Source organism: Nerophis lumbriciformis, linkage group LG01 (genome assembly GCF_033978685.3).
Source record: "Nerophis lumbriciformis linkage group LG01, RoL_Nlum_v2.1, whole genome shotgun sequence".
Lineage (NCBI taxonomy): Eukaryota > Metazoa > Chordata > Actinopteri > Syngnathiformes > Syngnathidae > Nerophis > Nerophis lumbriciformis.
The window spans coordinates 4,878,166-4,904,555 of NC_084548.2; the positions used below are offsets into that span (position 1 = coordinate 4,878,166).

Genomic DNA, 26,390 nt, shown 5'->3' on the forward strand with positions numbered 1-26,390 from the left:
CCCAGAAAGAGGGCCAATTATCAATAAACGTTAGTCCCTGTTGTCTACAGAAGCTAGCCAGCCACTTGTTAAGCGAGACTAATCTGCTATATCTCTCATCATTGCCTCTCGCAGGCAGGGGGCCAGAGACAATTACTCGATGCCTGGACATCTTTCTAGCGAGATCACAAGTCCTGGCTATGTTTCTCTTTGTAATCTCTGACTGTCTCATTCTAGTGTCATTGGAGCCAACGTGTACAACTATATTCGCATAACTAGTGGTGCGATTAGCCTGTCGTACGTGTTTACTAGGCCTGTTGCGAGTTAGCTCCCTAAGATTAGCCTCTATGTCAGGTGCTCGGGCCCCCGGGATGCACTTAATTGTGGCTGGTTTGCTAAGCTTTATGTTTCGGGTGATGGAGTCCCCTATGACTAAGGTGTGGTGCCCGGTAGACTGGGGTGTAGGACTAGCTAAAGAGCTAAATCTATTATGCGTCTCAACCGGTACACCGTAGCTTGTAGGCCGCTTAGGACTACTACATGCTGGGCTAGTTAGCTCGCTACAGCTAACGCTAGCAGATGTGTCCGCAACATCTAAAGTTACGAGATTACTCTGCTCTAACTGGCGGACACGGCCCTCTAGCAGAGCCAGCCTCTCCGTGAGTAAGGTGCAAGACGCGCAGGAAGCCATACTCACGGTGTTTTCTGTCACCGAGTGAAGTTCCTGCTGTCTTCCGAGAAGTCCTGGTCACGGTGTGCAGGAGTAGACTCCTTCTGACCGGCGCCCGGCGACGCCTTTCTCCGCGCTAGCTTCGTTAGCTTAGCAGCTAGCTGCTAGCTAGCTGCGGGAGGGGCGGAGAGACAGAGATCGGGTGATTTGCAAGTTAAATAGTACTACTAAATATGTTGAGAAAGTAATAAAGAAAGCTGCAGAACAATTTAAAAGCACACAAATAGAACGATACTTAGCTTTTTCGAAACAGCGAGCAGTCAGCGAGCAGTCACGCACGGTGAACCGGAGTCGAAATTGAAGATAAACTATGTTTCAAAATTTTATTTGGATTTTTTTCGTGTTTTCTCCTCTTTTAAACCGTTCAATTAAGTGTTTTTTTCATCATTTATTCTCTACAAAAAACCTTCCGTAAAAGGAAAAAAAAATGTACGACGGAATGACAGACAGAAATACCCATTTTTTTATATATATAAATGTATTTATTTAGCTATTCTTGTTTAAATCACACTTACGTGTAACTTACAAATGACAATATATTTATTTATTTAAGTGTGTATCAAACTGGTAGCCCTTCGCATTAATCAGTACCCAAGAAGTAGTTTTTGGTTTCAAAAAGGTTGGTGACCCCTGTACTAGGGCATAAAATCAGTGTCAGTTGAGTCGGTCCATAGGTTGCCTGTAGGGATTTTTAATGTCCAGCAGATGTCAGTATTTAGTGACACAGTATCGACACAGTATCAATACACTTTTGCAATGTGTCGAAACGCTTCATGACGCCTCATCAACCCATCACTACAATTCGCTATTATGAGTAACCTGCAGAGGCCTTGTAGGACCTTAAGGAGGTCACATCAGGAGGTCAGCCAAGGGTGAAGGAGGCACTGTGCAGCGGTGGCTCTCCTCTCCGGGTAATAATCCAACATGTGCAGTAAGAAGTCAGAGAAAGTGGAGGCTTCGTCCAAGAGGAAGTGGTATTTTTCCACCAGAATGTCGTAGAGTCTCCAGATCCTTAACGGTCCGACATGCTGGAGGTCACCTCGGGTGAGACAAGTAAACCACAATTATGGTCCTCAAGTCATTTAATTCTTTGTAAATCTCCTTTCTAGTGGCATGCCACGGCTTGAAAAAGTATTCATACACAGTGTCACGTTACGACCACAAACTTAAATATATTATGTGACAAATAAACACAAACTGGCAGAAAATTGTGGGGTGAAAAAGGATTCACCTTAGAAGGAAATGCACTTTTTGGGGGGATTTTGCCTATCATTCACAATCCTCATATAAGAACACACATGATTTTCTTTTTTCATGCAATCTAAGTTGTAAAATACAGCAAGTACAAACCCCGTTTCCAAATGAGTTGGGAAATTGTGTTAGATGTAAATATAAACGGAATACAATGATTTGCAAATCCTTTTCAACCCATATTCAATTGAACGCACTACAAAGACAAGATATTTGATGTTCAAACTCATAAACCTTATTTTTTTTTTGCAAATAATAATTAACTTAGAATTTGATGGCTGCAACACGTGCCAAAGTAGTTGGGAAAGGGCACGTTCACCACTGTGTTACATGGCCTTTCCTTTGAACAACACTCAGTAAACGTTTGGGAACAGAGGAGACACATTTTTGAAGCTTCTCAGGTGGAATTCTTTCCCATTCTTGCTTGATGTACAGCTTGAGTTGTTCAACAGTCCGGGGGTCTCCATTGTGCTATTTTAGGCTTCATAATGCGCCACACATTTTCAATGGGAGACAGGTCTGGACTACAGGCAGGCCAGTCTAGTACCCGCACTCTTTTACTATGAAGCCACGTTGATGTAACACGTGGCTTGGCATTGTCTTGCTGAAATAAGCAGGGGCGTCCATGGTAACGTTGCTTGGATGGCAACATATGTTGCTCCAAAACCTGTATGTACCTTTCACCATTAATGGCGCCTTCATAGATGTGTAAGTTACCCATGTCTTGCGCACTAATACACCCCCATACCATCACACATGCTGGCTTTTACACTTTGCGCCTAGAACAATCCGGATGGTTCTTTTCCTCTTTGGTCCTGAGGACACGACGTCCACAGTTTCCAAAAACAATTTGAAATGTGGACTCGTCAGACCACAGAACACTTTTCCACTTTGTGCCGACAGCGTTTCTGGGTGTTGTTGATAAACGGTTTTCGCCTTTCATAGGAGAGTTTTAACTTGCACTTACAGATTTAGCGACCAACTGTAGTTACTGACAGTGGGTTTCTGAAGTGTTCCTGAGCCCATGTGGTGATATCCTTTACACACTAATGTCGCTTGTTGATGCAGTACAGCCTGAGGGATGGAAGGTCACGGGCTTAGCTGCTTACGTGCAGTGATTTCTCCAGATTCTCTGAACCCTTTGATGATATTACGGACCGTAGATGGTGAAATCCCTAAATTCCTTGCAATAGCTGGTTGAGAAAGGTTTTTCTTAAACTGTTCAACAATTTGCTCATGCATTTATTGACAAAGTAGTGACCCTCGCCTCATCCTTGTTTGTGAATGACTGAGCATTTCATGGAATCTACTTTTATACCCAATCATGGCACCCACCTGTTCCCAATTTGCCTGTTCACCTGTGGGATGTTCCAAATAAGTGTTTGATGAGCATTCCTCAACTTTATCAGTATTTATTGACACCTTTCCCAACTTATTTGTCACGTGTTGCTGCCATCAAATTCTAAAGTTAATGATTATTTGCCTGACATATCGCCCAGCCCTAGATTATTTACGAGTTATAGTCATACCAAAGACTACAAAAAAAATGGGAGCCTTTACCTCCCTGTTTGGCACTCAGCATCAAGGGTTGGAATTGGGGGTTAAATCACCAAATGATTCCTGAGCGCGGCCCCTCGTGCTGCTCACTGCTCCCCTCACCTCACCTCCCAGGGGGTGAACAAGGGGATGGGTCAAATGCAGAGGACAAATTTCACCACACCTAGTGTGTGTGAGACAATCATTGGGACTTTAACTTTAAAATGCATCAAAAAAAGAAAAACCTACGTGTTCTTGTCCTTCATAAGGATGGAGATTGGGAGGAAAATAAAAAAAATAACGTGCAGTTCTCATTTCGTTTACACAATTGTCTGCCTGTTTGTAGAAGTCTTTCAAATAAATGATATTCATGTTTGTGTTGTGGTCAAGCTACTGTACAACAAAAAAAATGAGGAACATACTCTTACCTCTGTGGCTGAAGTACTGGGACGAATATTTCCCAGAAAAAACTACAGTTGGTGGTATTTTACCCAGCAGCTCCATGATCTGGGCTATATGATCTGAACATGCGCATGCAGAGAATACGTTATTGTAAGCATTACAAATAGTCTCATTCAGTCCAGCGTTGGTAACCTACTACATACCGTACCTTCTTCCAGGGAGAAGGAGGCTCCAGCTTTGGGTTCAAACAGAGAGTCTCCAGTTAGCAACTCAAAGGCCTGAGTGAACACAGTAGAACATTACTTAGACAACTAATTTAATGTCCATACAAAAAAAAAAAACGGTCACATAGAATAAGAAGACAGAGCAACTTGCAAACTTAGCGACTTTGACTTTACATTTAGCAAGTATTCAGACTTGGACTTTCCCAAGCCGATAATGATCAGTCCAAGATCAGCAAAAAAAAATCAAAAAAAAATCACAGTATTACAGTACATTGGCTTGCATCTAAAATCTCTGATATAAGACTCCGATACAAGCAGTCATGTTTACTTGTGCAAAGCTCAACAGCCAGTTAACATGTAAATGTCCTTTAGATGTTGGTCTTTTCTTGTATTTTAGTGAAGTCATTTACAAAAGGTAAACATAAGATGCGCAGATAGGCAATTATTTCATCCGCAACCGCATCAGAAAGTCGTCAACCATCCGCAATCCACCCGATCTAACATTTGATCAGAACCGCATCCGCCCGCCATCCGCCCGTTGTTATATATCTAATATAGACGATGCAAGGCATTAGTGAGGTTATAAAGCTTTTGCCTGTTAAAGAAAGGAGACTGATCCAATGCAGCACAGACATTCGCGTGCCACGCTGTCACGACCCAGACGCACACCAGTGCGCAATCATATGGGAGCCGCGCTGAGCGCACCTCCAAGCGCGTCTCGCTGCCGGCGACGGTCGGGTATGGGCCCAACGCTCCAGCGCCATCCATTTTCAGGGCTAGTTGATTCGGCAGGTGGGTTGTTACACACTCCTTAGCGGGTTCCGACGTCCATTTGCCACCGTCCTAGCTGCTGTCTATATCAACCAGGGTGAGCCCCACCCCTTTCGTGAGCGCACTGCGCGCGGAGTGACCCCTGTTACGCGCCCCCGGCAACAGGGGTGGCGGGCAGGTAAGCTGCGCGGGCGGAGCGCGCGGAGTGACCCCTGTTACGAGCCCCCGGCCACGGGGGTGGCGGGCAGGTAAGCTGCTTACCTGCTGCGCGTGACGCCGGCCGCGGCGAAGGCGGACGAGGCGGCGTGTCGGTGCGGTGGGCGCGGTGGTGACCCTGGACGTGCGTCGGGCCCTTCTCGCGGATCGCCTCAGCTACGGCTCCCGGTGGGGCCCTCTCGGGGGAAGGGGCCTCGGTCCCGGACCCCGGCGAGGCGTCGGGGGCCTTCTCCGCTCCGTAAAAGTGTCCATCTCTTTTCTTTTTTCTTCTTCTGTTGTGGCATATGCAGCAGGTGCCTGCTCGTTTTTCGTATGTGGGTAACAACATTTAACTATGTATATATATTTCCCAATTGGTTTAACTGCCACCCGCCTGAATCTATTTAAAATCTAATTTTCTTTTATTTCAACCGCCCGACCCGACCCGACCCGACCCGCGGATAAAATCTAATTTTTTTAAATTTCATCCGCCAGATCCGCGGATAATCCGCGGACTCCGCGGTTGTGCCCGCAAACCGCGCATCTCTAATAAGCACACAATAGCACACAAGCTAGACATATTTTGCATAATAAGTGTCCTTAATTGAACAATGTTAGTGTATAAAACATGACTTTGTCGATATAGAACTTTCAAATAATTATATTTATATATTTCTTAGAGACAAAGAAAGTATCTAGTAACAAACGTGTCCGCATCATTACCTTAAAGGCCTACTGAAATGCGATTTTCTTATTTAAACGGGGATAGCAGGTCCATTCTATGTGTCATACTTGATCATTTCGCGATATTGCCATAATTTTTGCTGAAAGGATTTAGTAGAGAACATCGACGATAAAGTTCGCAACTTTTGGTCGCTGATAAAAAAGCCTTGCCTGTACCGGAAGTAGCAGACGAGTAGCGTGACGTCACAGGTTGTGGAGCTCCTCACATCCGCACATTGTTTACAATCATGGCCACCAGCAGCGAGAGCGATTCGGACCGAGAAAGCGACGACTTCCCCATTAATTTGAGCAAGGATGAAAGATTTGTGGATGAGGAAAGTGAGAGTGAAGGACTAGAGCGATTCAGATAGGGAAGATGCTGTGAGAGGCGGGTGGGACCTGATATTCAGCTGGGAATGACTAAAACAGTAAATAAACACAAGACATATATATACTCTATTAGCCACAACACAACCAGGCTTATATTTAATATGCCACAAATTAATCCCGCATAACAAACACCTCCCCCCTCCCGTCCATATAACCCGCCAATACAACTCAAACACCTGCACAACACACTCAATCCCACAGCCCAAAGTACCGTTCACATCCCCAAAGTTCATACAGCACATATATTTCCCCAAAGTACGTGACATGCACATAGCGGCACGCACGTACGGGCAAGCGATCACATGTTTGGAAGCGTACTCACGGTACCGTGTCTGCATATCCAACTCAAAGTCCTCCTGGTAAGAGTCTCTGTTGTCCCAGTTCTCCACAGGCCAATGGTAAAGCTTGACTGTCATCTTTCGGGAATGTAAACAATGAAACACCGGCCGTGTTTGTGTTGCTGCAGTCGGCCGCAATACACCGCTTCCCACCTACAGCTTTCTTCTTTGCTGTCTCCATTGTTCATTGAACAAATTGCAAAAGATTCACCAACACAGATGTCCAGAATACTGTAGAATTTTGCGATGAAACAGACGACTTAATAGCTGTCCGCCATGCTGTCTCAAAATGTCCTCTACAATCCGCGACGTCATCATACCGAGACGTTTTCAGCAGGAAATTTAAAATTGCACTTTAGTAAACTAACCCGGCCGTATTGGCATGTGTTGCAATGTTAAGATTTCATCATTTATGTATAAACTATTAGACAGCGTGGTCGGTAGTAGTGGGCTTCAGTAGGCCCTTAACTTAATGATTTATTGAAGCCATCAGGTGTCAGTGACGAAAACAATAACCATTCCATTTCAATTCAAATACAGTATAATTCCATTCCAAAAAACACTAAACCTAGTTATTATTTACCACCTGGAATGGAATTATACTGTATTTGAATTGAAATGGAATGGTTATTGTTTCTTCGCTGACATCTGATGGCTACAATGAATCATTAAGTTAAGGTAATGATGCGGACACGTTTGTTACTAGATCATTTCTTATACACTTCGTCCCTGGAAACTTTGTGTCGCAAAGAAATATGTAAATATAATTATTTGACAGTTCTATATCGACAAAGTCATGTTGTATGCACGAATATTGTTCAATTAAGGACACTCATTGTTGGAATAATTGTTTGTAAGTTATCACAAAAGAAACGTTGTATTATGAATGCTGTCTTTCGAGGCCTAGCAAGAGGAAGAATGCTCGTGAAACGCCACTGTGATTTCAACACGGACAGATGGCAGGATCTGCTCAACTTCCAGAGGAACTCTCTTTGAAGTGTTAAACGAACTCTCTCTGAAGTATTTCACAAACTCTCTTCCAACTGTTTGGTGACCGAGGTCAACGCTGTTTACGACCCGCTGCCCTCTTGAAGTCACTGTGGTCAGGAGACGGGAGGGGTTATCCATTGTCCTCCAACACTTGCCCCAGCTGGATCCAGGAAGAGCCCAAGCCCGAGAAATCCTCTTCTTGGACTTCAATGAGACCAAAAACAATGACTGTTTTAAATACTTCCCATTCCTGCTGTGACATATGTTGGTGCGTGAACATTGAACATTTGAATAAATGAGGAGACGAAAACCTTCTTCGTCAGAGCGTGGTGCAGGACTGTACAGAGAGTGCAGTGGCCATGTCTCTCCTCAATATTGAGTCCAAATTGAATTCTGTCTCTGTTTGATTCCTTGCCTTTTGTCTTGTTTAACAGATGTCCTCAGTGTTTGAACGTGACACTCATTATGCAAAGTATGTGTGCTATTTGATACATAACATTGTTTTCTGTTTCTCTGTCTAATTTCACTTGGTCAAGCTTCTTCTAACATTCCACACTACGAAATAACAAAGGTATGTATTATGATTTGTGCTGATATTGTATCGGATTCATATCGAAAGGAGAAAAAAAAAGTATTGGGACACCCCAAGCTTATTAGTGCATTGCCATCGTAAGAGTAGACCACAATAAACTGTAAGTGAAAGTGAGTGGTCAGCAATTTAAATTCTCTTAGCCCACAAAAGCACATGTTTTTTTCCTCCATCGTTCAGATTTTTCCTCTCAAATAGGTATTAATGATAAATGCATGATAGTAAAAAAAACAAAAACGAATCACTCAAAAAGTTGCAGGTATCAAGTGTCGGCACACTTGCTGAAGCATAAGCCAGAGAGTCCTACAAATGTCCAAGAATGTCTCATCACAATGAATTTAAAAAAGTAAAACAAATACTGTACATAGTTTGTACATATAAAGTACTATCTTAATACAAACGTTTCCCCTAGTGACAACATTCAGTTGGTTTCTCACCATGCAGGCGACACTCCAGATGTCTGCTGGCGGGCCGTACTCGGACCCAAGTAGGACCTCCAATGAACGGTACTGACGAGTCTGGATCTCCCCACAGAAATGTTTGTACTGTTCAAAAAAGTGTATCAAACAACATTACATTCACAGTAATCTTGAATGTTCTCAAGAAATATTTATACACACACTGAAATACTTCAACCAAGTTTAATTTAAATGTATAAAATACGTAAATAAACAGACATGAAGCATTAAATACTGTTCTGGCTTCTGTCGGAGGCAGAAGCCTCCGGCAGAAGCTGGTCCAAAATGCAACAATTTGGGGGCTCGTCCGGGAGAGCCCCCAAATTGTTGCGTTTTGGACCAGTTGTTCCTCCCAGGGAATTCAAGTTTCTGGTCGCTCCCAAGCTCTTTACGACACTTAAAGCTGAGTAGAAGAACCACCAGAGACAGAATAGGTATTTTGTAATATATTTGCAAAGCTTTGCAAATATAATGAGACCAGTCCAGCATAGAACATTCAATCGCGCAGCTAAGATGGTCTGATCTAAAATATGGAAACCTTCTATTCTATAAAGTCTCTCTCCCTCCCACCCTCGCTGTCTTGTCTTTACAGCCCAAACACATGCCCATTGTCCTCCGCAGCTGGACACAAGAAGAGATAAGGAGAAGGATTATCTCTCCTCCTTACATTCTATAGTCAAGGTTAGCACACAGTACTTGCAGACAACCAAAAGACCACAATTGGAAGAAAAACACTAGCTGTTTTGTAATATGATTATGAAAATAAAGAAGTAACACTTATATACGGATATATGTAAATATCTGCCTCTGACAATTCTTAAAGGGGTCATATTATGATTTTTTTTTTCTACATTAAAAACACTATCTTGTGGTCTACATCAGTGGTCCCCAACCACCGGGCCGCAAAAAAAAAATTTCATTCACACTCATTCACACAAAAGAGTTGTTTCTTTCTGTTATTAATATTCTGGTTCCTACATTATATATCAATAAATATCAATACAGTCTGCAGGGACACAGTCCGTAAGCACACATGATTGTATTTCTTTATGACAAAAAAAATAAAAAATAAACATCCCGTGGCTCCCCTTTGACAGCGTCTTCTCCCCGTCAGCCATGTTGTAGGTAATAGTGCTTCCATGTGGAGTCTACTGACAGATGTAAGTTTGAACTATAAGCTATTTTGCATTGCAAATGGCAACAGTGGAGGATGCATGTGCATGTACGAGCCAGTCTGCCTCACAACAAGAGGATCGCGGAAAAATAAAAATTATTGACTACAGCGTCGGACTACGATGGTGGACCCTAGCAAAGCACTTTGGGTACATTTCTGGCATATATGAATCGTCCGCTGATGTCACCAATGGGGAACATTCCAAACAGCTTGTTTACCAGAATTATGTAAATATTTTCGCAATGATTTGATTTAAATTTTTCGGGACTTATGCAGATCCCAAATACACAACGGCAAGAAGTACCCATAGGTAAGAAAAGTTGAGTTTTAAGAGCCATGTTATTTGTATTTGAGTGTTTAAATCTAGATTTTAATGGTGAAAGACGTTAATGTGTCTTGTATTCATGCTAGCATTCAAGCTAGTTAGTGATTAGTGTGCTAGCTTGCATCTCCAGGAAAAAAGCATCATTACTGGTCCAAGACTTTATAGAAATGTGGTTATTAATTTGACATATCGTCAAAATCATGAAGGCAGCTTTCAAAGTTTGACATTGGTTTATCATTAATACTGGTCATTTTTAAATCCCTACTGCAGGGGTGCTCATTACGTCGATCGCGAGCTACCGGTCGATCTCGGAGGGTGTGTCAGTCGATCACCAGCCAGGCATTAAAAAAATAGTCCTAAAAATGAGCGATCATAAATCTTCACTATGACGTCACTTTCGTCACTTGATTGACATTCACGGCACCCGAGGGTCTTCTGAGATGACGCTGGCTGCTGCCAGCTCATTAAAATTACCGACTGGAAGGCGAGAAACACTTTATTTCAACAGACTCTGGCGCCGTACCTGTCGTCAAAACTCCAAAGACCGACTGCACAGTTGCGCTAACAAAACGAGTCTCAGAAAGCTGGCGTGCACAAGCTAGCAAGCTACAGAGTTTGCCGACAATGTATTTCTTGTAAAGTGTATACAAAGGAGTACGGAAGTTGGACAAATAAGATGCCAAAAACCAACCACTTTCATGTGGTATTGGACTGAAAGGAGGACTTTTTTTCTCCTCCATTCGAAAATGCGGACGTTTTTAGCACCACTGTCTGATTCCAATCAATGCAAGTCATCAGAATCAGGTAATACACCAACTTATATTCTTGTCTTCATGAAAGAAAGGAATTTATATGTGTTAAACATGCCTGTATTATCATTAAACACCTTTAACTTGTTAACAATATTAACTATATGTGTTAAACATGCTTGTATTATCTTTAAACACCTTTAACTTATTAACAATATTAACTATATGTGTTAAACATGCTTGTATTATCTTTAAACACCTTTAACTTATTAATAATATTAACTATATGTATTAAACATGCTTGTATTATCATTAAACACCTTTAACTTGTTAACAATATTAATTATATGTATTAAACATGCTTGCATTATCTTTAAACACCTTTAACTTGTTAACAATATTAACTATATGTATTAAACATGCTTGTATTATCATTAAACACCTTTAACTTGTTAACAATATTAACTATATGTGTTAAACATGCTTGTATTATCTTTAAGCACCTTTAACTTATTAATAATATTAACTATGTGTTAAACATGCTTGCATTATCATTAAACACCTTTAACTTATTAACAAAAACATATATTTCATAAATAAGTAAATATAAATGATATATATGAATGAGGTAGATCCCCACGACTTGATCAATTGAAAAGTAGCTCGCCTGCAGAAAAAGTGTGAGCACCCCTGCCCTACTGTATCCCATCCCCAACATGACACCAAAAAACATTGTTCTTGCCTCCGACTTTAGTCATTAATTCTTATTTACCGAAAAAATCTGGCTTTGTAGTTGAAAGATTTGAAATAAAGCCATATTATATTGGAAATAGCATTTAAAAAACTACTGACCACCCAACAGGAACTCCCCAGGTCAGCAATCTTCACTGTAGCTTCAGTGAACACGTAGGGAGTAGCCTCTTCTTTTTCTAGAAGGCAAATCATTGGAAAAAACAGTTTTTTTAAAATGTCTAAAATACTAAATACATTACAACAAATTAATTTGTATTGCTTGATTACTTTGCAGCAATAAAAAAAAACAAATTTGCCTTTGGGCTGAGCCTCATCCTCAGTGGGTAGACTGGACACACTGCTGCCACCCACTGGTTGATTGTTGGACTGCTGGTTTATACACAGCAGAATGTTCTCTGGCTTGATGTCTGTGTGGATTATTTTACACTGACTGTGAAGGTAATCCAAACCTTGCAGCACCTGGACCAAAAAAAGTCATAAAATGGACATATCAGCAGTAACATTATACGATATTCACAGCACATTACTTACCTGAATGAGTATTTGTTTGACACAAGGCTGAAAGAGTCGCCGATTCTTAAAGTGCATCTGCAAGCTCCTGAGGTCTGGTCCCAGTAGCTCCAATACAAGACATATGTCTAAGCAGCATCCATTTAGGCCTGATTCTCAAACTGTGGTACGTGTACCACTCGTGGTACGCCAAAGAATCACTTGAATAAAATACCGTGTTTTATTTTCCTATATTCAAATTCAGTGTGACTGTTCAAACTGTGTCTAATGTCACAATGGCCAAAATATTAATTATACTTGTTAAATTACCTATGACCTACACAGTGGGCCTCGTGGTTAGAGTGTCCGCCCTGACATGGGTAGGTTGTGAGTTCAAACCCCGGCCGAGTCATACCATTACCTTAAAGTAATATATATATATATATATATATATATATATATATATATATATATATATATATATTAGAGATGCGCGGTTTGCGGACACAACCGCGGAGTCCGCGGATTATCCGCGGATCAGGCGGTTAAAATTTAAAAAAATTTGATTTTATCCGCGGGTCGGGTCGGGCGGTTGAAATAAAAAAAAAATTAGATTTTAAATAGATTCAGGCAGGTGGCAGTTAAACCAATTCGGAAATATATATACATAGTTAAATGTTGTTACCCACATACGAAAAACGAGCAGGCACCTGCAGCATATGCCACAACAGAAGAAGAAAAAAAAAAGAGATGGACACTTTTACGGAGCGGAGCGGAGAAGGGACGCCTCGCCGGGGTCCGGGACCGAGGCCCCTTCCCCCGAGAGGGCCCCGCCGGGAGCCGTAGCTGAGGCGATCCGCAAGAAGGGCCCCACGCACGTCCAGGGTCACCACCGGGCCCACCGCACCGACACCCCGCCTCGTCCGCCTTCGCCGCGGCCGGCATCACGCGCAGCAGGTAAGCAGCTTACCTGCCCGCCACCTCCGTGGCCGGGGGCTCGTAACAGGGGTCACTCCGCGCGCTCCGCCCGCGCAGCTTACCTGCCCGCCACCCCTGTTGCCGGGGGCGCGTAACAGGGGTCACTCCGCGCGCAGTGCGCTCACGAAAGTGGTGGGGCTCACCCTGGTTGATATAGACAGCAGGACGGTGGCCATGGAAGTCGGAACCCGCTAAGGAGTGTGTAACAACCCACCTGCCGAATCAACTAGCCCTGAAAATGGATGGCGCTGGAGCGTCGGGCCCATACCCGGCCGTCGCCGGCAGCGAGAGCCGCGAGGGCTAGGCCGCGACGAGTAGGATGGCCGCCGCGGTGCGCGCTGAAGCCTCGGGCGCGAGCCCGGGTGGAGCCGCCGCGGGTGCGAGGGACATCGCACCTCCACGCGCTTGGAGGTGCGCTCAGCGCGGCTCCCAGATGATTGCGCACTGGTGTGCGTCTGGGCCGTGACAGCGTAGCACGCATTGAATGTCTGTGCTGCATTGGATCAGTCTCCTTTCTTTAACAGGCAAAAGCTTTATAACCTCACTAATGCCTTGCATCGTCTATATTAGATATATAACAACGGGCGGGTGCGGTTCTGATTAAATGTTAGATCGGGTGGATGGCGGATGGTTGACGACTTTCTGATGCGGTTGCGGATGAAATAATTGCCTATCCGCGCATCTCTAATATATATATATATATATATATATATATATATGTATGTGTGGGAAAAAAATCACAAGACTATTTCATCTCTGAGATGAAATAGTCTTGTGATTTTTTTCCCACACATACATATATTGCGCTCTACTACGGTATCGAGCACTATTTTTTGGATAACCTTATTAAGACATATATATATATATATATATATATATATATATATATATATATATATATATCAGGTTCATGGCTGGTGAGGCACTGACTTCATCACAGTCAGATTTACAAACATATGAACCCTAAAGAGTATCTTATTCACCATTTGATTGTCAGCAGTTAACGGGTTATGTTTAAAAGCTCATACCAGCATTCTTCCCTGCTTGGCACTCAGCATCAAGGGTTGGAATTGGGGGTTGAATCACCAAAAATGATTCCCGGGCGCGGCACCGCTGCTGCCCACTGCTCCCCTCACCTCCCAGGGGTTAAACAAGGGGATGGGTCAAATGCAGAGGACAAACTTCACCACACCTCGTGTGGTACTTTAACTTAACTTTAACCAAATAAAACATCTGCCTTGTTTTTAATGAATACTTGGGCCTACTATGCGACTGTATTTTAATTCTGGTCATTATGGTGGTACTTGGAGAACCAAGTTTGAGAACCACTGCATTAAGGTATCATGTATTGCATTTTGTATGTACTGTGAATGCATCAATAGTAGGGGTGTAACGGTACGTGTATTTGTATTGCACCGTTTCGGTACGGGGGTTTCGGTTAGGTTCGGAGGTTTACCGAACGAGTTTCCACACGGATATATAAAGTAGCGTAACGCACGTTGTGTAAACAATGCACACCGAGGCACAACACACGGCATGCTAGCAGCTAACGGGCTACGATAAGACTGACCATACGTCCTCTTTTCACCGGACATGTCCTCTTTTGCGGGGCTGTCAGGGCGGAGTTTCTTAAATGCCTCAAATGTCCGGCATTTTGAGTTAGGGTTGCGTGTATTTTCAATGTACGTTCAGGGTTAAGAAGGGGTTAAAAACAAAACAAATTGTGCGAGCAGCAGCATTGGTGAGGGAGGGGCAGAGACAGAGAGAGAGAGAGAGTTATGATAAACGCGCATGCAGATTTATCACATTTAATTTTTTACTATCTATAGCAGGGGTGTCAAAAGTGTTTAAAAGGCCCACGGCACATTCTTAAAATACTATTAAAATAAACAAAAACATAAAAGTGAAATAAAAAAGCTTAAGGTTAAATGTAATTTAGAAAAAGTTGCAATGTTGACTAATAAAACAAAGCTGCTTTTTTTTCTTTCAAACTGTCATTGCTCAAAACATAATACTGAATCAAAATCAATGTTATTATGAATTATTGACCTATCCATGGTTTCGATTACTTCACATCAAATATTCCACTAAGAAAAATATTATATTAAATGAACCGAACCGTGACCTCTAAACCGAAGTACGTACCAAACCAACATTTTTGTGTACCGTTACACCCCTACCCATACTGGATACATACACATGGTACAAACCCAATTTCCATATGAGTTGGGAAATTGTGTCAGATGTAAATATAAACGGAATACAATGATTTGCAAATCATTTTCAACCCATATTCAGTTGAATATGCTACAAAGACAACATATTTGATGTTCAAACTGATAAACATTTTTTTTTTTTGCAAATAATCATTAACTTTAGAATTTGATGCCAGCAACACGTGACAAAGAAGTTGGGAAAGGTGGCAATAAATACTGATAAAGTTGAGGAATGCTCATCAAACACTTATTTGGAACATCCCACATGTGAACAGGCAAATTGGGAACAGGTGGGTGCCATGATTGGGTATAAAAGTAGATTCCATGAAATGCTCAGTCATTCGCAAACAAGGATGGGGCGAGGGTCACCACTTTGTCAACAAATGCGTGAGCAAATTGTTGAACAGTTTAAGAAAAACCTTTCTCAACCAGCTATTGCAAGGAATTTAGGGATTTCACCATCTACGGTCCGTAATATCATCAAAGGGTTCAGAGAATCTGGAGAAATCACTGCACGTAAGCAGCTAAGCCCGTGACCTTCGATCCCTCAGGCTGTACTGCATCAACAAGCGACATCAGTGTGTAAAGGATATCACCACATGGGCTCAGGAACACGTCAGAAACCCACTGTCAGTAACTACAGTTGGTCGCGACATCCGTAAGTGCAAGTTAAAACTCTACTATGCAAGGCGAAAACCGTTTATCAACAACACCCAAAAACGCCGTCGGCTTCGCTGGGCCTGAGCTCATCTAAGATGGACTGATACAAAGTGGAAAAGTGTTCTGTGGTCTGACGAGTCCACATTTCAAATTGTTTTTGGAAACTGTGGACGTTGTGTCCTCCGGACCAAAGAGGAAAAGAAGCATCCGGATTGTTATAGGCACAAAGTGTAAAAGCCAGCATGTGTGATGGTATGGGGGTGTATTAGTGCCCAAGACATGGGTAACTTACACATCTGTGAAGGCGCCATTAATGCTGAAAGGTACATACAGGTTTTGGAGCAACATATGTTGCCATCCAAGCAACATTACCATGGACACCCCTGCTTATTTCAGCAAGACAATGCCAAGCCACGTGTTACATCAACGTGGCTTCATAGTAAAAGAGTGCGGGTACTAGACTGGCCTGCCTGTAGTCCAGACCTGTCTCCCATTGAAAATGTGTGGCGCATCATGAAGTCTAAAATACCACAACAGAGACCCCCGGACTGTTGAACAACTTAAGCTGTACATCAAGCAAGAATGGGAAAGAATTCCACCTGAGAAGCTTCAAAAATGTGTCTCCTCAGTTCCCAAACGTTTACTGAGTTTTTGTTAAAAGGAAAGCCCATGTAACACAGTGGTGAACATGCCCTATCCCAACTACTTTGGCACATGTTGCAGCCATGAAATTCTAAGTTAATTATTATTTGCAAAAAAAAAAATAAAGTTTATGAGTTTGAACATCAAATATCTTGTCTTTGTAGTGCATTCAATTGAATATGGGTTGAAAAGGATTTACAAATCATTGTATTCCGTTTATATTTACATCTAACACAATTTCCCAACTCATATGGAAACGGGGTTCGTACAAACCGAGGCGTTGTATATTAATGACTGGGTTACTAGTCATCATCCTTAAATGATCTACATATTTTCATCCATCTCTCTGAAAGGATACGAACGCCATTGACTCCGGCCAGCTTGAACTCATCCTGCAGCTGAACTATATTCTCACTGTGTGGATGCCTTCTGGAGGACCCACCGGTCTGTAAAGTAGAGAAGGAAATATTAGAAGTGCAAAAGAGCTGACATAAAAACAAAAAAGGTTTCTACTGACACATCTTAAGAGGGCAAGTTCATCCTGTCCCGCCTGAGCGAAACCAGCTCCGCTCTTCAGAACCTTCACAGCAACGCGACGACCAAAACTGCAACCAACACATCGAATCCAGCAATAAGCTTGCATCATGACAATATAGACAATATAAAACATATGGAAGCTACTTAACCAACAGGAATGAATACGAGAAGCCAGGTGAACACACGTCTACAATGCTAAATATATTTTCTGTGGCGTACGGCAGGGTTCAATACTGGGACCAAAATTGTTCAATCTTTATATAAATGACATTTGTAATATTATTCGCAGACGATATAACTACATTTTTTTTCAGGAGAGAACACACAGACGCAAATACAAATAATAACAGAACCAAAGAGATTGATTGATAGTATATATTGTTGGAATAATTGTTTGTAAGTTATCACAAAAGAAAAGTTGTATTATGAATGCTGTATTTCGAGGCCTAACAAGAGGAAGAAGGCTCGTGAAACGCCACTGTGATTTCAGCACGGACAGATGGCAGGATGTGCTCAACTCCCGGAGGAACTCTCTTTGAAGTGTTAAACGAACTCTCTTTGAAGTAATTCATAAACTCTCTTCCAACTATTTGGTCAACGCTATTTACGACCCGCTGCCCTCTTGAAGTTGCTGTGGACAGGAGACAGGAGGGGTTATCCATTGTCCTCCAACACCTGCCCCAGCTGGATCCAGGAAGAGCCCAAGGCCGAGAGATCCTCTTCTTGGACTTCAAAGCGACCGAAAACAATGACTGTTTTACATACCTCCCCATTCCTGCTGTGACATATGTTGGTGCGTGAACATGGAACATCTGAATTAAAAGAGGAGACGAAAACCTTCTTCGTCAGAGCGTGCTAAGACACTGTAAGAGGTTACAGGTTGAAGCCGTCTCTCCTCAATTGAGTCCAAATTGAATTCTGTCTCTGTTTGATTCCTTGCCTTTTTGTCTTGTTTAATAGATGTCCTGTGTTTGAACGTGACATATATGATAGTATATATCTGTATCATGAATCAATTTAAGTGGACCCCGACTTAAACAAGTTGAAAAACCTATTCGGGTGTTACCATTTAGTGGTCAATTGTACGGAATATGTACTTCACTGTGCAACCTACTAATAAAAGTCTTAATCAATCAATCAATCAATCAATTGTTTGACAAAAACAGACTATCTTTGAATCTCAGTCAAATTGAAATAATGCTATTCAGTAACAGTAGAAGAGAAAGTCAAACACAAATACAAATAGACGGTGTAGACATTAAATGAAAACACATTTCCACGTGTAATAATAGATGATAAAATGAACTGGAAATCTCATATAAAAAATATACAACAGACGGTGACAAGAAATACATCAATAAAGAATAACCTCGAAAAATGAATCGGACAAAAAAAAAATCACTCCATATACTCTACTACTCACGAGTATTACCATATGTAAAATGGTAAATGGGCTATACTTGTATAGCGCTTTTCTACCTTCAAGGTACTCAAAGCGCTTTGACACTATTTCCACATTCACCCATTCACACACACATTCACACACTGACCACCACCCATCAGGAGCAAGGGTGAAGTGTCTTGCTCAAGGTGACAACAGACGTGACGAGGTTGGTAGTAGGTGGGGATTGAACCAGGAACCCTCAGGTTGCTGGCACGGACACTCTCCCAACCGCGCCACGCCGTCCCCATATCTTTGTTATTGTGTAGAAATATGGGGAAATAACTGCTAAAGTACATCTCAGTCACTAACTGTGTTACAAAAGAGGTCAGTTAGAATCATACATAATGTTGGATATAAAAAAACTTTCAAACCCTTTATTTATTGAAAATATTCAACGATATTGTGAATTTGCAAACTGCCAAAATGATGTACAAAGCAAACTAAAACCTGCTACCCGAGAACATACAACAATTATTCTCAACAAAAGAGGAGAAATACAACCTTAGAAACATTTTGTACTTAAAACATTTGTATGCACAAACAACACTTAAAACTAGGGATGTCCGATAATGGCTTTTTGCCGATATCCGATATTGTCCAACTCTTTAATTACCGATACCGATATCAACCGATATATACAGTCGTGGAATTAACACATCATTATGCCTAATTTGGACAACCAGGTATGGTGAAGATAAGGTACTTTAAAAAAATAAAAATAAAATAAAATAGGATAAATTAATTAAAAACATTTTCTTGAATAAAAAAGAAAGTAAAACAATATAAAAACAGTTACATAGAAACTAGTAATGAATGAAAATGAGTATAATTAAGTGTTAAAGGTTAGTACTATTAGTGGACCAGCAGCACGCACAATCATGTGTGCTTACGGACTGTATCCCTTGCAGACTGTATTGATATATATTGATATATAATGTAGGAACCACAATATTAATAACAGAAAGAAACAACCCTTTTGCGCCGCCCTCAACTGGTTCCGGTCGTACCTAACCGACAGGAGTTTTTGTGTAAAAGTAGACAGTTTTATGTCGTCCACAGCTCCTTTACCACATGGGGTCCCCCAGGGCTCAATCCTTGCCCCAATTTTATTTGCGCTTTACCTTCTCACCCTTGGTTCTATTTTTAGGAAGTACAGTATTGCATTTCATTTTTACGCCGATGATTGCCAGATTTATTTTCCCATGGCACAAAATAACACAGTTCAACGTCTTATTGACTGCCTGCACGACATCAAAGTCTGGCTTTCAGCTAACTTCCTGAGCCTAAATGATGACAAAACAGAAGTTATGTTGTTCGGTCCAAGTCGCTCTCCCTCGCCCAACGTTGACCTCGGCACTCTGACCCCGTATCTCAGCGACTCTGTCACAAACCTGGGGGTAAAGTTTGACTCAGATTTTAAATTCGAAAAACAAATCAGCAGCGTCGTTCAAAAAAGCTTTTATCAATTACGCCAAATAGCGAAAGTGAAACCGCTTCTATCAAGACATGATCTTGAGAAATTAATCCACGCCTTTATCTCGACTCGTCTTGACTATTGTAATGCCCTGTATGTAGGCATTAGCCAGGCCTCCCTCGCCCGCCTGCAGCTCGTGCAGAACTCTGCTGCTCGTCTAACACAGACCCGCAGACGTGAGCACATCACCCCTATTTTAGCGTCCCTTCACTGGCTCCCTGTGCGTTACCGAATACATTTTAAACTCCTTTTATTTGTTTTTAAATGTCTAAACAACCTCGCGCCAACCTATCTCTCCGACCTCCTTCAGCCTTACTGCCCCACCCGATCCTTAAGATCAGCCGATCAGCTGCTGTTGACGGTCCCTGACACAAGGCTGAAGCTTAGAGGTGACAGAGCTTTCGCCGTTGCTGCTCCCAAGCTCTGGAACGACCTACCCCTGAGTGTTAGACAAGCCTCCTCTCTTCCTGTTTTTAAATCTCTCTTAAAAACATACTTTTATTCCATGGCTTTTAACACTGAGTGATATCCATCCTGCAATGGCGCCCCATAATACACCTGCTGTGATCCTGTTTTTATGTTTTTATGTTTTTATTCTATTTTAATTATTTATTTTTTATCGTGTTCTGTTTGTGTTGTGTTGTGTTTGCTCGGTACTCGTTTTATCTTTTAACCTGTTCATTGTACAGCACTTTGGCTACCCCTGTGGTAAATTTTAAATGTGCTTTATAAATAAAGTTGATTTGATTTGATTTTGTGTGAATGAGTGTAAATGGGGGAGGGAGGTTTTTTGGGTTGGTGCACTAATTGTAAGTGTATCTTGTGTTTTTTATGTTGATTTAATAAAAAAACAATAAAAAAAACAAAACAAAACAAAAAAAACGATACCGATAATAAAAAAAACGATACCGATAATTTCCGATATTACATTTTAACACATTTATTGGCCGATAATATCGGCAGGACATCTCTACTTACAACCTTTTAGTATATCAGTATGTGGAATTTAATTATGAAATGGATTGATGTACTAATATGATCCGGTTTAAGGAACTGTTCAAACTCAAAGAATTTACAAAGTACAATATTGAACATTTAGAATTTATTGATAATCTTATTAATCTCAATTTATAATACAATTTACTTTACAGCGTGTTATTTATTTATGTTGAATCTGAGGTTTGTTGTGAACAAATTGGGAACGGAAGTGAACAAAAGTGTTAACAATTGCTATGTTATGGAAAAGGGGTAGGATCAATTAAGCTGTGCTTCTTCGTACTCCTTTTCGAACATGTTGAATAGAGAAACGAGAAATTGTGATGTATCATGTTGTATGCATGTTCGAAATAAACTCAAACCATGAACCAGTTATAAGTTATTTCCATCTACTGTCACTGCGTGTTGAGTTATCATCGGGAGTTCCTAGCTGCTAGCACAGTGGTTCTTAACCTTGTTGGAGGTACCGAACCCCACCAGTTTCATTTGCGCATTCACCGAACCCTTCTTTAGTGAAAAATAAAAAAAAAAAAATTTTTTTAAATTCAAGACAAAGTTATATGTTTTTGGTAACACTTTAGTATGGGGAACATATTCTAAGTAACAAAGACTTAATTTAAAGTAGGGATGTCCGATAATGGCTTTTTGCCGATATCCGATATTGTCCAACTCTTTAATTACCGATACCGATATCAACCGATATATACAGTCGTGGAATTAACACATTATTATGCCTAATTTGGACAGCCAGGTATAGTGAAGATAAGGTACTTTAAAAAAAAATTAATAAAATAAAATAGGATAAATTAATTAAAAACATTTTCTTGAATAAAAAAGAAAGTAAAACCATATAAAAACAGTTACATAGAAACTAGTAATGAATGAAAATGAGTATAATTAACTGTTAAAGGTTAGTACTATTAGTGGACCAGCAGCACGCACAATCATGTGTGCTTACGGACTGTATCCCTTGCAGACTGTATTGATATATATTGATATATAATGTAGGAACCACAATATTAATAACAGAAAGAAACAACCCTTTTGTGTGAATGAGTGTGAATGAGTGTAAATGGCTGCGATGAGCTGGCGACTTGTCCAGGGTGTATGCCGCCTTCCGCCCGATTGTAGCTCCAGCTACCCCCGCGACCCCGAAGGGAATAAGTGGTAGAAAATGGATGGATGGATGGAGTGTAAATGGGGGAGGGAGGTGTTTTGGGTTGGTGCACTAATTGTAAGTGTATCTTGTGTTTTTTATGTTGATTTAATAAAAAAATAATAATAAACAAAAACAAACAAAACAAAAAAACGATACCAATAATAAAAAAACAGATACCGATAATTTCCGATATTACATTTTAACGCATTTATCGGCCGATAATATCGGCAGACCAATATTATTGGACATCTCCATACCTGCCAACTTTTGAAATCAGAAAAACCTAGTAGCCAGGGTCCAGGGGCCGCAGTCCTGGTGGGGGGTTCAGGTTCGCCCCCCGACGCAAAATGATTATTAGCATTCAGACAGGTTAAAATGTTGCTAAAACCATCACTTTTCTATCAGTCACAGTGACTTTTCAAAACAAAAATATTACAGCAAAAATCATATGGGTTGATTGACATGTTTATTCTGTAAGCTAACTTCAATAGTTTGAAATTATTTTGACAGTTAATGCCAGTTATCCTGTCAACCTTTCACAAGACTTCAATTTGTTCATTGAAAGTATAAACAGTATAAACACTTTTTACAGTAAACAAATGGTAAAACAGTACTAAACAATTCCATTAAAAAAAAAAATTGGTGTCATTATTAACTTTCTGTCCAAGCTTGTATAATCTACTGCCTTGTTCAATTGTAAAAAATATTCTGTGCCTAAAATTCACATTTCTATCACAATTATCATACTGTAAACATGGTAAGCTAACTTCATTAAAATTAATAGTCCTGTCAATAGCATGGAATTACAATTCAAATGTAGTTTTTTTGTAAGCCTTTCAAAAGAATTCAAAATATGAAAAATTTATGAAAATGAATTTAAGCCATCAGACACTTGAAAAGTGGCACATCACATCTCTAATGTAATCATTTGAACTTTTCAACAGAAATAGCACTGCAAAAATATTAAGGACATACTTCTGTATTTTGGTAGTTATGCTGTCAACATTTAACAAGATTTCTTCAACTTGGACTTGAAAGCATAAATAGTATAAACACTTTTAACAGTATAACAGTACTAAACAATTCCAATAGATAACATTGGTGCCATTACCTTTTTGTGGCTAAAATCCAAATGTATCCAAAGAATCTGTTTGGGCGACGAAAAACGTTGAAAGTTTTCCACTTGTATCGCTAGCAACGGCATTAGACTTGTGTTTTTTTGTCCCAACCTGGTCTTTTACATCGCTAATTCCTCCGTGTCCGATCGAAAAATCTTGTCTGCACAAGGTGCAATTCGCGTAGTTTTCACCCTTTTTGGAACGGATAATTATTCCCGGATAGGCTTTTGAATATTCTTCACGGAATGACTGCAGTTTTCTTTTCGGTTTAAGACTCGTTTGCGATTTTTCTCCGGCTGATTCCATGATCGTTCGCCCGTTTGGAAACAATGGCCTCATGCTTGGCATTTGGAATGGCTCGATAGGAAGTTACGGGAAGCAGTGTCGATTGTCATTGTTGTTACGCGATTTCGTGAATAAAACTTTAAAAAAAAAAAAAAAAATTTAATTAATGAAAAACCGTATTTTTTATCACTGCAACCGTAACCCGGAATAGGTTGATGAAAACCGTACTAATTACGGGAAAACCGGAGTAGTTGGCAGGTATGCATCTCTAATTTAAAGTTATTTGGACACTAGGGGGACATTTAAGTATCAAAGACTTAATTTAGAGTTATTTGGTTAAGGTTAGGGTTAGAGGGTCAGGGTTAGATGATTAGGGTTATAATAAGGCAATGCCGAATATGGCATTAATAAGTACTTAATAATGACTAGTTAAGAGCCAATATGTTACTAATTTGCATGTTAATAAGCAACTAATTAATGGTGAATATGTTCCCCATACTAAAGTGTTACCATGTTTTTTTACTGGTGCACAAAATGAAGCGTGCATGAACATCACCTTGTTCAAAGAACAAAACCAACACAGTGCATAAACTCACAACACATTACACACCTGCAAATCAGTTTGACTTCTGCTGTTGCCGTATCCGTAATACGCCGATAGGGAGAAGTTTTTATTTACACGATGAGTCGGGTGTGTCTTGACCTCCGCCGAACCCCTAGGGTTCCATCGAACCCAGGTTAAGAACCACTGCGCTAGCAGCAGTGATGCCAAGTTTGCGTATTACAAGCGACTTAATGCAATGTTTGTGAGTCGCAGGTTGCAGTGTTTTGGGCTTGTTTTTTGAATGTGTCCTGGTTACAGCGCCCCCGGTCGACTTGACACAGCCTCAGACACACGCAAATGACACATGGCAACTATGTCAGAGCACAGACTGACAGAGAAAGAAGTTATGAGACGAAGTGACAATTAGTAATGAAGCTGGAATGAACAGTAGCCCAAAAAAAGACATAGTGATTGTTTCATATACTGTATATGCATATGTTCATAAAGGGAGAAAAAGAGAGCACTAGAGAACTGGATTAGACCCAAGTGTAAAATGTCTTGCGTCTGTTTGTGTCAAGACTTCGACTTTGACGTGGTTTGTTCTCCCGTGGTGCAAATGAACATTTGGACCAGACATGGCGTGAAGGTGAAGACATTATTTATTTTTACACTAACAAAAGAACAAAAAGCGTGCTCAGGGCGGATGTACAAACTTGACTAACGAAAACAAAAGACTTGCACGGGGGCAAAAAACTATGAACAACAAAAAACACTAACTGTGGCAATAATAAACAAACTTACTTGGCATGGACATGAAGTGCGCAGAGATGGACAGAGTGTGACAGGGGGCATAAATGCGGGGATGTCGTCAGGACGAACAACAGAAAATGAATGAACTTAAATACTATGGAGATGATTAGTGAAAGCAGGTGCGTGACTCAAAACGTGAAACAGGTGCGTGACGTGACAGGTGAAAACTAATGGTTGCTATGGTGACAAACAAGAGTGCAAAATGAGTCCAAACGTGGAACAGGTGAAACTAATGGGTAATCATGCAAACAAGACAAGGGAGTGAAAAGCCAGAAACTAAACAAAACATGACTTAAAACAAAACATGATTACACAGACATGACAGTTTGTGTACTTTTGATTAAAGTACACTTAACAAAGATAATATTTGTGATTAATTATGAGTTAACTATGTACAATTTGATTTGTGCGATTAAATATTTCAATATTTTGACAGCTCCAATAATAATTTAAAAATGATTAATACAATGAACTATTTAAGAAATTATGTGTTTGCCATGTTTTACCTTTTACAAATAAAAATCCTCTACATTAAAAAAAAAAAATATTTTAATGTATGACAACTGTCTTAGAGCAAGGTCCACTATAATCGATTCAAATATATGAATAAACACATATATAGTTTTTAAACAATTTTGTCAATTGTAATTAATTATTTAGACCACATTAGTATTTTTTTTTTTTCTATAATCCATCCATCCATCCATCCATCTTCTTCCGCTTATCCGAGGTCGGGTCGCGGGGGCAGCAGCCTAAGCAGGGAAGCCCAGACTTCCCTCTCCCCAGCCACTTCGTCCAGCTCCTCCCGGGGGATCCCGAGGTGTTCCCAGGCCAGCCGGGAGACATAGTCTTCCCAACGTGTCCTGGGTCTTCCTCGTGGCCTCCTACCGGTCGGACGTGCCCTAAACACCTCCTTAGGGAGGCGCTCAGGTGGCATCCTGACCAGATGCCCGAACCACCTCATCTGGCTCCTCTCCATGTGGAGGAGCAGCGGCTTTACTTTGAGCTCCCCCCGGATGACAGAGCTTCTCACCCTATCTCTAAGGGAGAGCCCCGCCACCCGGCAGAGGAAACTCATTTCGGCCGCTTGTACCCGTGATCTTGTCCTTTCGGTCATAACCCAAAGCTCATGACCATAGGTGAGGATGGGAACGTAGATCAACCGGTAAATTGAGAGCTTTGCCTTCCGGCTCAGCTCCTTCTTCACCACAACGGATCGATACAGCGTCCGCATTACTGAAGACGCCGCACCGATCCGCCTGTCGATCTCACGATCCACTCTTCCCTCACTCGTGAACAAGACTCCGAGGTACTTGAACTCCTCCACTTGGGGCAAGATCTCGTCCCCAACCCGGAGATGGCACTCCACCCTTTTCCGGGCGAGAATCATGGACTCGGACTTGGAGGTGCTGATTCTCATCCCAGTCGCTTCACACTCAGCTGCGAACCGATCCAATGAGA

The 26,390-nt window shown here is 41.1% G+C and overlaps 1 protein-coding gene across 2 annotated transcripts in view; it reads right to left on the reverse strand.

The window, feature by feature from the left end:
* Window positions 1-1,256: 1,256 nt before the first annotated feature.
* Window positions 1,257-26,390, reverse strand: part of LOC133615363 (SRSF protein kinase 3) — a 51,193-nt gene continuing 26,059 nt past the window's right edge. For both annotated transcript variants that reach the window (XM_072912950.1, XM_072912958.1), the window contains 9 exons: window positions 17,080-17,167; window positions 16,921-17,008; window positions 12,109-12,215; window positions 11,874-12,036; window positions 11,677-11,753; window positions 8,556-8,663; window positions 4,107-4,176; window positions 3,925-4,017; window positions 1,257-1,748 (listed from right to left, as the gene is read on the reverse strand). In XM_072912950.1, coding sequence (XP_072769051.1) covers window positions 1,564-1,748; window positions 3,925-4,017; window positions 4,107-4,176; window positions 8,556-8,663; window positions 11,677-11,753; window positions 11,874-12,036; window positions 12,109-12,215; window positions 16,921-17,008; window positions 17,080-17,167 — 979 coding nt within the window. In that variant the 3' untranslated portion in view covers window positions 1,257-1,563. The remainder of the gene's footprint in view (window positions 1,749-3,924; window positions 4,018-4,106; window positions 4,177-8,555; window positions 8,664-11,676; window positions 11,754-11,873; window positions 12,037-12,108; window positions 12,216-16,920; window positions 17,009-17,079; window positions 17,168-26,390) is intronic.